This window comes from Sinocyclocheilus grahami, unplaced genomic scaffold (genome assembly GCF_001515645.1).
Source record: "Sinocyclocheilus grahami isolate Dianchi unplaced genomic scaffold, SAMN03320097.WGS_v1.1 scaffold383.1, whole genome shotgun sequence".
Classification (NCBI taxonomy): domain Eukaryota; kingdom Metazoa; phylum Chordata; class Actinopteri; order Cypriniformes; family Cyprinidae; genus Sinocyclocheilus; species Sinocyclocheilus grahami.
The window spans coordinates 460,811-472,851 of record NW_015505562.1 but is presented as its reverse complement, the minus strand read 5'-3'; the positions used below and the strand labels follow the sequence as shown (position 1 = coordinate 472,851).

Here is a 12,041-nt window from a genome sequence, read left to right as displayed (position 1 = left end):
CCAAACAAAGTAGTTTCGCTTTCACAATGAAACACAGCATCACACACGGTGGCCTAGAGAGTAAGCGGCGGCGGCCTAGAGTGAGCAGAGGCGGCGGGCTTGAGAACGGAATTCGACAAAGGAGCATCCGGAGGGCTTGCGGCAACCGCATGTGACGACCCCGGGCTGGACCCACCGCTTCGTCCACGGTGAACAACAACAATACTACAGCGAGAATAAAAGTTACGCCTTCTTTCTTTGCGTGAACATTTGGGCGGCGTTATGCAAATCTTCCCACATCGTGACATAGACATGTGGGGGCGTGTTAGAACGAGCAGTTTTAGGTAGGGGTGGCTGACACTTAACTTTTATAAAGAATATCTCTTTGGATTTGAGACTTTAGTGTTTGCAACTTTACAGATCTTCTTTATGCACCAAGAGCTTGTAACACTCCAAAGAGAAAGGAAAAATTTAAATCGCATCATATGACCCCTTTAAGTCTGCATTTGATATAGACATTACAATCGTTTCTTTAACATAACATAACAACATAACTCTCCTCTGTTCTGTTCTGCTCTGCTCTGCTCTGTCTATTCTGTTATGTACGGTCAGGAATAGCATGACTGAATGCAGGGAGTATTAGTATTAAGGTTTGAAATTAGTACAATGTGGTCAATTTCCTAAATGAGTGAGATTATAAATAGACCAAACTCAGTACTGGTGAGAACATTATGAGTTTGATTGACAGCCCACTGTCGTTAGTCACTGTCACAGTAGTATTCATGTTTGCATATGGTATAATCTGGGTTGTGTGCGGTAAATCCAGCACAGAGCCAGCTAGCTGGTCTTTTGTTATGTAGGCATGTCTGAAGGGTGTGCCGTGTTTGTTCTGAAAGCATTAATACTGGGAAGAGCTGTTCTCAATGAAGGTCTGAAGGACTGTGAAAAAGGAGTGTGATTGTACCTTAACACATTTTGTGGATGCAACGTGTTCATTGTGTTATAAATCATCATACTCTTAAAAGCTATAACCACAAATAAGTAAATATTATAATATATTAAAACTGTTCTTATGAATATTCATGAGAAGATACAACATATTATAAGTTTTTTTATAATGCATTATGCATTCATTATAATGCCTTAAGAATACCCTTATCATGTATTATAAATACGGGCTTCATTGAAAGTGTTACCAAAGTTTTTTTTTTAATGTTTTATGGTTTTAGTTTATAAGGGCACACAAACAAATGTGTGTCTTCAGGTGTTTCTTAAATGTTGTGGAAAGTGAAGGTTCTGGAAAGTGACTATCTACTTAGGAATTTAAAAATCATATTTTGCTTTAATAACAGCAGCACATGCAAGAGCTGCATGGACTCTATGAGTTTGTGTAAAACCTGATTATGCTGCATGATTTGAGAATTATCCCAATTGCATTTTGTGCTTCACTCAGAGCAAGAAAATCTGATGGTGCAGATTGTTGATTGGTGCATTTGATAGTGACCTATAAGTGCAGAATTTAAAAGACTTCATATTCATTTTACAGCATAACTTGCCTTTCCATTTAAAAAAATCTAAATCTAAAAAGAACATTATTTCGTGTATTTGGTGTACTGAAATGTTTTATGCAGTTTAAAGTAAAAAAAAACACATTATTTTCCACATACTGTACATTATTGTTTCTCCTCTAGTGGGAAAATCACCGCCTTCACAAAATGGATAAAGGAACGGGACTCCGTCCTGTGATTTTGATTATTGCTCTTGGTAAGTTGACTAGTTCTTGATTAAGAAACGCCTGTACTCATTATTTTAAGGTAACTAGGCTTGGTTTATTAAACGCGTGTGACAAGTGTATGTTTGCATTTAATTAGTTTAGATAACAACAAAAGCGTTATAGACACACGTTGTGTCTTTATTGTAAACTCTTAATATGGTTGTTTATTGTATTATTTTATGACAGAATTCAGCTTGATGTTTTTCAGATCGACCTCAAATTTCAGTCAAATTCTAATTCAGTCTAATGAGAAACATTTTTGCTTATCAGTTTATATAGGCCATTTACTGTTAATAATGCAATATTACATTGGTCTGTTAATGAGCTTAAGTTTTTTTTTTTCTTTTAAGATTTATTGCTTTTTTGCTCCCACTGTAATCCCCAAACCCAACCTTCAGAGCTAAATTACTGTGTGTGATGTACAGTGTGAATGCTCCAGGTCTCAGTTGTCTAATATTGCCTACATGCCAACCGAGAGTTTAGCTTCTAATTTAGGGCTGTGAAGTGATCCAGGGGCTAGTTCGGGTGTAAACTATGTTTACTGCAAGCAGATAGCGCAAACCTGTTTTTCAAGAATCATGTTTACCTATATTAGTGGTTCTTATGTGGTTTTGCTTTAGGACTCAAAATGTGCAGTTTATCATACAAAAGTAACAAAACAATTACATTTATTAATGTTACTTATAAACTAGTAACATTACTAGGCAAGTCCAAAGCATTCGACAATTATTAATATGAGACACAATAGGAAAACTTGCCAATTTAATTAAAAAAGTGTTGCTTGAATTTCATTTTGCATGCTCTAAACTGCTAATTCACCAACACTTACTTGTCTAAAACCTTGTGCCATGTGACAAAAAAAAGCCAAAGCCAAATTTGACTTTTGACGTCAACAACGAAAGATACGAGAAGCATTTTCTTCCATATACAAGACAATTAAACTCTAATTTATTTTCCCATCATATCTGTGCATGACTTTAGAGTTGCGGTTTAGTATTTCCTTTCCTTTTTTTCTTCTTTTTTTTCCGGTGATGTGTTTCAGCATGTTTCAGCATGATCCTATTCATTATCATTAATTTTATTTATTTATTTATTTATTTAGTCATTTAGCAGACGCTTTTATCCAAAACGACTTACAAATGAGGACAACAGAAGCAGTCAATTGTAGTATTAAAACAACTAAAAAGAGATCCAAAACTAAAAGCTAAAACTTTATAAATACTACCTATACACATTTTAAAAATAAAGAGATTAAATGAAAATTACAAATGCATACAACAAAATTTCAAAACTTAACATTTAAATGAAAAACAAAAACATAAAGCTAAAAACAATTCAAAATATTAAAGAACAAAAGGTATAAGAGTATAATAATGATTCTAACATAACACTAAGCCAAACACAAAAAAAAACAACTACATGTGTATGTACAACCACACACACAATTTAAATAACTCAAATTAAATAAAACTAAAACTTAATAAAAGACCTATACAGACATAATAAATTCAGACATAATTTAACTAAAATTAAAATAAATACAAATAATACAAATCAAATAACAGTAGTTTATCAGTAAATCTAAAAAATAACACTGCCAAACACATGCTAAAAAACAACAACTTACTTACACATAGTAAGAAATGGTTATAAAAACTGAAACAGAATTGAAACAAGTGGTAGGAAAGAGGAGAAATAAATAGTGATACTTATCGTTTGCTGGTGTCCCTGCACTGTGGAGTCACACAGTAGTGGCGATGGTCTTTACACTTTTCGGTCTGCACACGAGGAGCTGACGCGGTAAACTAAGCTTTTTTTATACCCGTCTAGGGCTGCACGATAAATCGCATGCGATATTTAACGCGCATCTTGTCAGTAAAGCCTGTTCTTTAATCAGCGGTAAATCTCCATCACCTGTGGGCTTTCACATGGAGCAGCATTAACTACACAGAGCCGTTGTTCACCGACAAGCTGGCCCGCAGGTGATGGAGATTTACCGTTGATTACAGAATGGCTTTACTGACAAGATGCACGTTAAATATCACATGCGATTTATCGTCTATATACCCGTCTAACAAAATACTAAATTAATTCAGCTGGACACACTTTCCTTATTTTTTTCCACAACAAATGGCCAAGCAAGCGCAGACACTGACAAGATACGCGATACAGAACTAGACCAAACGCGATATCAGCACGTCTCCACACAGTAAACAAAACAAGCATTTATTGTCTCGGGGTGGAGTCGCCATTCCCCCGGAAGGGCGGGCTGACGTGAGAGCTCGTCGGCTGCACGATTGAGCTCGCCTGGGACATGAACGGCGTGAAGCGACCTCAGATGCTTCTGACTCCAAAGGAGGAGATGGCGGGCGAGTTGCGACATGCGACGGGAGCGTAGACCGCCTTGGTGGTTGATGTACGCAATGGTCGCAGTGTTGTCCGTACGGACCAGTACGTGCTTGTCGTGTAGCAGCGATTTGAAGCATTCGTGCAATCAGCTCTGATCTGCTCTCACTTATCAACTTTCACTATATACCCGTCTAACAAAATACTAAATTAATTCAGCTGGACACACTTTCCTTATTTTTTTCCACAACAAATGGCCAAGCAAGCGCAGACACTGACAAGATACGCGATACAGAACTAGACCAAACGCGATATCAGCACGTCTCCACACAGTAAACAAAACAAGCATTTATTGTCTCGGGGTGGAGTCGCCATTCCCCCGGAAGGGCGGGCTGACGTGAGAGCTCGTCGGCTGCACGATTGAGCTCGCCTGGGACATGAACGGCGTGAAGCGACCTCAGATGCTTCTGACTCCAAAGGAGGAGATGGCGGGCGAGTTGCGACATGCGACGGGAGCGTAGACCGCCTTGGTGGTTGATGTACGCAATGGTCGCAGTGTTGTCCGTACGGACCAGTACGTGCTTGTCGTGTAGCAGCGATTTGAAGCATTCGTGCAATCAGCTCTGATCTGCTCTCACTTATCAACTTTCATTGTGTCCTGTTTTAAAGGGGTCATATGACGTTGCTAAAAAGAACATTATTTTGTGTATTTGGTGTAATGTAATGTGTTTATGCGGTTTAAGGTTAAAAAAAAAAACATTATTTTCCACATAATGTACATTATTGTTTCTCTTCTATGCCCCACCTTTCTGAATCGCGTCGATTTTTACAAATCTCATCGTTCTGAAAAGCGAGGTGTGCTCTGATTGGCCAGCTATCCAGTGTGTTGTGACTGGCTGAATACTTCAAGCGTGTGACGGAAATGTTACGCCCCTCACCATACTGTGTTTCCATGTGTCCCGGCGCGACGAGACAAAACCAATAAAACCCATTACAAACGAGGCATTTGTTGCATCCAGTGGGGACATAATTACGGATTATAATACTTATACGACTTATACTGTGTTTTTACGCTTTGCGTTGCGTATTGCGCTGCCTAAACATAAAACCATGTCTGCATTTGTGATCGGAGAAATGACAAACAACAAGTGCTACTCTACACTGCTCGAACTCGCGTTTGAGTCATCAGTGGCAAATTCTTTAAATATAATAAACAAACTTACAGGCTGTGAGTCAGAAGTGCCAGACTGTCCTTGCAAAGTTGGAACTGCGGTCCGGCGATCCACAGCGCGAAGTTGATGTATTTCCTCAGTGACCAGCACGGATCAGCTCCAGGCATGACGAAGCAGATATCGTCCTCTTTTGGAAGACCAAACAAAGTAGTTTCGCTTTCACAATGAAACACTCAGCATCTCCACGGCATGGCGGCGGCAACAATACTACAGTGAGAATAAAAGCTACGCCTTCTTTCTTCGCGTGAACATTTGGGCTGCATTATGCAAATCTTCCCACACAGTGACGTAGACATGTGGGGGTGTATTTAAACGAGGCGTTTTAGGAGGGCATGGACAAATCTTAATTTTTTATAAAGAATATCTCTTTGGATTTGAGACTCTTTGCAACTTTACAGATCTTTATGCACCAAGAGCTTGTAACACTCCAAAGAGAAAGGAAAAATTTAAATCACATCATATGACCCTTTTAATACTACAGCTTTTTACCTCAATTGCATGACCCTAACACAGCAGGTTTAGTTTACCATGTATTTCACTAGTTTGTACTATGTTTGTCTTCTGTTCCTTGAATTAAGTCTTCCGCCTTATGAGAACAGCCAATCCCTCATGAAGAGGCAAGTTTTTACATGTCACCTTCTCTCAGTTTTGTTTTATGTCCCTCTGCTCTTCTTTTCAACTTGTTTCCTCCAGTGTAATGTTCCAGCTCATTCTTTGTCTTGTTCCATGTTAGTGAATTTTCTCTCTTCAGCTGCCATGCTGATTTAATTTGTCTCAGAGCACTTAATTCCCAACCCAATAAAATGTTAATATTCACTTTTAGATGAGATGGCGTGTTTTCATTCCAGTGCTTTGAACTCATCCATGACCTAATATGATTATTTACAATGAACCATTCCATAAATAGACATCTCTTTGAGGTCATCTTTGTGCTAGTGTAGTTCTAACAAAACGTTTAACAGATAAACACATTTACTGTTTACAGTCTTTCTCTTCAGGAAAAAAAAAAGACCAAAAAATTTGATGACTCATCCTGCACTCAGGATGACTGATACTGATATTTGACTGGTACTATGTTTTTGATCATAATTTTACTACAGAACAGTTTTTTTCCCCAGTAGTCCATTAATGTGTCTCACAGAACTCAAGCTCCTGTATTTAGTTAGTATATACTGTTTACCTGACAAATCTTCTCTTCTTCTCTAAGTGTCGTTCTGTGAGGCCCGTGTGGTGAAGGTTCCGGTCGGTCCTCTAGTTCATGTAGAGGGGCAAGCTGTCTCCATTCGCTGTGATGTATCTGACTACGAGGGACCCCGAGATCAGGATTTTGAATGGTCTTTGGTCCTTGCCGGAGATAAATTGCTCTCGCTCGTCTCCACCTTTGACAGTAATTTTGTGGACCCTTCAATGAGGGACCGGGTTAACAGTGGTGACATCAGTTATAATAAGCTGGGAGATGCTGCTATTGAACTCAAATTCAAGAAGGTCAGAGCAACAGACAGTGGCGTGTATCGCTGCAGTACCCCGAGCACCGATTCGGTCATCAGCGGGAACTACCAAGCCGATGTGGAGCTCAAAGGTGGGTCAAGCCTGTAAAGACTTACTTTTTAAAGATTTTTACTTCACTCTCAGAAAAACATGTGCAAAACCTGTACCTTTTGGGGTAGCACCCTCAAAGGGTAGCTTAAGAGTACATATTACTACTCTAAGGTACTAATATTCACCCCAAAACAGGTTTATTTATTCATATTATCCTCCTTTTAGTATTTATTTATTTAAATTGGGACAGTGACTTCAGAATGACAATGTTAGTGATAGACTTATATATTGAGCGATATTTTGGCATTTAGAGATTGGTTAATAACTGGTTAATATTTTGGCATTTACATATTGGTTAATTACTATGCCAATTAACAGAAGTGGTCGTACTGCCACTTCCAACATTGGGTAAATATTGTGTATCACAAGGGTTTGTTCATACTTTGTTTTAAATTATTTTGAATGAGCAATATCACACTCGTAGACGTGAGATATTGCTGTATATCGGTACGGCTGTGATTCGGCCATAGGTAATATCTCACGTCTACGAGTGTGATATTGCGTTTATACAACATTTCGACGGCATGAGTGTGTAAATGCATAAGAAACAACAATGAAGTGTCTCTTTTGTGCAGAACTACTTCCTTCCGCCATGGAATCAAATCTCAGTTTAACAGTTGAGCCCAAGCCTCAGTTGCTAATTCAAAAACATCACTTTAGAACTAGTAACGAAGGAACGTTGAGTTGCTTTATTAAAAGCTTGCTGTATTACTGTTTTAAAAGCAGTGTATTATGTGGAGTAGAATGTTGTGAGAGAGAGATCGACTGAGCAAGTGTGATTACCTACATCTGATACAGCATTTATTCTTCAGATCAATCTCATATTCACAATAAAACGTTCAAAAGTTTGAATGTCTGCTGAGGAAAGCGATAGGCTGTTTGTCGTACTATCCTTTCATCTGTTAAAGGATTAGTTCACCCAAAAATGAAAATTCTGTCATTAATTACTCACCCTCATGTTGTTTCAAACCCGTAAGACCTTCGTTCATCTTCGGAACACAAATTAAGATATTTTTGATGGAATCTGAGAGCTGTCTGACCCTGCCTAGACAGCAATTCAACTGAAATGTTCCCAAGTCCAGAAACATAGCAAGGAGATATGTAAAAAAGACAGAATTTTTGGGTGAACTATCCCTTTAAGGATGATTTCCGATGACAGCGCTGCTCAGTGCATTTGTTGTCTGCATCTTACATGCTGCTATTAAAAGTAAAAATAACTTTCGTTCCAGTCTCTTTCAATATAAAAATCTTTACTGCTGACTAAAACAGTAAACAGTCTCTTGTTGCCATCTAATGGTGAAACAATGTCACAAAAATCACCTTCGCAAACACACACACTGTTTCCCAATACTAAATACCAGAGGTGTGACCAAGTCGTTGTTTTGCAAGTCACAAGTAAGTCTCGAGTCTTTGCATTCAAGTCAAGACAGACAAGTCCAAGTCGAGTTGCAAGTCCTCAACTTTTAGCTTCAAGTCTTAAACAAGTGTCTCAGAATTAATTACCATATCAAATGTATAGTAATTTATATCAGGAAGGCAGGTAGAATATGTTTGACATAGTTCAATTTCATGTGAGATGGGTGCCCTTAGTAAAACTACTCGAGTTCAGTTTAGGGATTGTGCCAAAATAGGACAAGACAAGTGAAAGAAAAAAAAAAAAACTATTTTATTAGTAACAGAATAGCTAAAACAATAGAATTTCATAGAAATACAGCTGCAACATACTTCGCATGTGTGCTTAAGAATATATGCTTCTGATGTTATATCTAAGCCAATGAGCCATTATTTGGAACCTCAATGAAATAGATTTAAAAACATGAGAGCGGAAACGCAGAAAGAACTGCTTTGAAAGAACTAGAAGAAATAACAGCTACCATAATTTACAAGTGAGAGGAAACATATGCAATATGGATGCAGACAAACTCATGAAGACTGTACTATCATTCTTTATAACTAAGAGTAACAAAGACAAAATCATTTTATAGAAAAAAATGTTGTACATTAAGTGTTAAGTTTGCTAAATTTAGGGGCTATGTGCGTTTTAGGCCTACAGACTGATTTACAACACGTGAATTCATTTATTTATCCTGAAAGAAATGAAAGTGACATGAGTGCCTGCAAGAGGGAGAAAAATATAGTATATATAAAAATAGTATATTTTATAGTTATATATTCAATGCTCATTTTGTGAAAGAAACACTTCTTCAAATTATATTTTAAATGATCACTAAGCCTATTGTCGCTTGCCCACTTCAGTCATTAGGCCTAATGTGCATTTTTTCCCCCCAAATTAAATTATAGCTACTGTAAATGGTTTGCATTGATTAATTTTAAATCTAGATTAAATCAAGGTTTATCTAATAATTCTGTTGCACCAAACTTTAAACCTTTAAAAATAAGCAGGTTTACATTTTAACCCATCATTTTGAGATGCTCGGTGTCGGACAAACAGAAGAAGTGAGGAATATGTTTAGCATTTAACAGCAGCGGTCACAGTGATGATGAGGCGAGCACCAGTGAAGTTTCTCATGCCCGCTCCGTGTGTCTGCTGGGCGGTGATCAAACGAGCAGGGTAGCGCTTTTCACGAGCAGAGATAGCTATATACGAATCGTGTCTTTTTTTTCTTATCTCGATTCTTTTGTCGTAAATTATGCTATTACTCCATTAATTTATACTAGCATATACTGTATATCCAGCGCTCCCTGAACACAGTCTCTGGCTTTTTGCCAGTCAAGTGCAACCATGCAGGGACGCGTCTAGAGTAATAAGGACTCTGTTCTGATCATAAAGTCTTTCCGAGTCACAGGGCTCAAGTCCAAGTCAAGTCTCGAGTCATTGCTGTCAAAGTCTAAGTCGAGTCTCAAGTCTTCTTTAATTATGTTGAGTTGAGTCGCAAGTCATCAAATTTGGGACTCGAGTCCGAGTCAAGTCTCACCCCTGCTAAATACTACTATTATTTATATAAAATTAGGGTTGCAAAGGGGTGGAAAATTTCCGTTAAATTGTAAACTTTCCAAAAATCCTGAAAGTTTCCGAAATTAACTGGAAAATTTCCACCTTTTTGCAACCCTATATAAAATATTATTTATTGAATAATAATAATATTAATAAACAACAACAGCCATCATAAAAGTTGCTATGCAATTCAGTCAAAAGTACAAAGGCAGCGCTATGATATACAGCATTGTCACATAAAATACAACGTGATGAGATTTTGCCCTCAGCCAAAACTATTTGCTCTGGAACAATTAATAGATTAATGAGACCAAAGACCACGCACAAGAATTACCCACAACAAATTAATTATATATCATGTTTAACCACTATAGAAACTTCAGAGCCAGCGGTAAATTCCAGAAGATCTGGCCGAGGTGAGGCTGCTCTCAGTGGGTTCATGAGCGCTTGAACAGCCGTTGACACCCTGGAGCTGACATCTCCGAAAACCTTGAAGCAAATTTTCAATTAGATGTTATCTTTATTAACAAACTGCATATTTGAAATCTAAACAAGTACATTATTGCATTAAAAACTCATAACACTACATTCTGTGAGACAAAAACAGTATTAATTCAAAAATTATAGTGGATTTGGGCATCAGCCATGACAGCAGAGTGACACGTTTGGAGTTACAATATCGCTTGAATATCGCATTCTTGTCAGCCAGTCAGATTCGAGGACCAGAAAGAACTGTTGTATAAATCTATATATCTTATTTGTTGCAATTAAGTTGGTTTTATATGTTGTGGTTATATCAGTAGCCTTGTGCTCTAGAAATCTGTGTTGGCACTTACAAGGCCTTATTGGTCGACTAATTGAAACAACAAAATCTCAGTTCCAAAGAAATTATAACTTATCTAATGCAAATGAAAATAAAACAGCCGAGGCCTGTTCTAACTGCCTAATACAAACAAAAGCAAACTGAGTTAATCAAAATAAAAGGCAGGCTACTCCTACACTCCAACTTCTTAACCCTGCAAAGCCTGACATATTAAATCATTAAAAAGGAAGTTAATTGAATCTTAGGCAAAATATTAAAAACTAAGTCTAAATGTTACATGATACATTTATTTATGGCTCCTATAGTAGGAGAATATGGAGCTCATACTCAAGGAGGACAACAAATCTCCTAAATTGTATTTAGAGTTCTACAGTTCTACAGAGTTTCCAATTTGATGCAGTTGCTGATATTTATACGACCAAAATTAAGATGAAATTTTGATTGCAATCAGCTAGTAATTTAAATCAATGAGATCTTTAAATATCGATTGTCACTCTATTATCTCCCAATAAAATGTCTTAAGATTATATTTAAATGCTTAATTTTATGCTCAAAGCTACGGTGGCCGAGAAGTGCAAAGCAGATCACAATTCTGAAAACAAAATAACAAATTACAAATGCAAATGCAAGTCTAAAAAACAAAATAACAATTCAGAAAGCACAACAACAATTCAGAAAACATTATAACAAGTCAGAAAACACCAACGACAAATCCGAAAACAAATTTACAAGTCAGAAAACACCAACGACAAATCCGAAAACAAATTTACAAGTCAGAAAACACAACGACAAATCCGAAAACAAATTTACAAGTCAGAAAACACAATGACAAATCAGACAAACCGGAAGAGGTAGGTATAGTTTGAGAGAGCTCCATTGGTTTGGGATTACTCACCGCTGACTGGACGAGACATCTGTCAATCAACGTATACAGGAAGAACCAGCCGAAGAACAGCAGAGTCGTGGTAGAAAGTTCGGAGATGGTATTAAAGTAGCTCAGTTTAAATGTATTGTATGAATTGCCCTTACTCTGGAATAAAAAATACGGAGTGTATATTTACATTTAGTTAAAAGTGGCTATAAATCATCAGATCCAGTGGCGCAGATGCATTAGTGCATGCCTTTGGCTTTTTGACGCGATCGACCAGGGTTCGATCCAGCCTTTTGCCAAACTTTTTGTTTCTCCCTTTTCAAATCTCGTATCACATCGTAAAGGCATTTATTTTCAATAAAAATTAAGGAAATAATCAAAAAGTTGAAAATAAAGTATCGGTTAGGGTAGGTGTAGGGAGGGCTTTATTGTACCAATAAGGTGGCATCCATTTAATAATT

The 12,041-nt window shown here is 37.4% G+C and overlaps 1 protein-coding gene across 1 annotated transcript in view; it reads left to right on the top strand.

Annotated features, from left to right (window-relative positions):
- Positions 1–1,675: 1,675 nt before the first annotated feature.
- ptgfrna (prostaglandin F2 receptor inhibitor a) overlaps positions 1,676–12,041 on the top strand; it is a 37,477-nt gene continuing 27,111 nt past the window's right edge. Inside the window, exons 1-2 of the mRNA XM_016231106.1 lie at positions 1,676–1,743; positions 6,539–6,910. Coding sequence (XP_016086592.1) covers positions 1,695–1,743; positions 6,539–6,910 — 421 coding nt within the window. The 5' untranslated portion in view covers positions 1,676–1,694. The remainder of the gene's footprint in view (positions 1,744–6,538; positions 6,911–12,041) is intronic.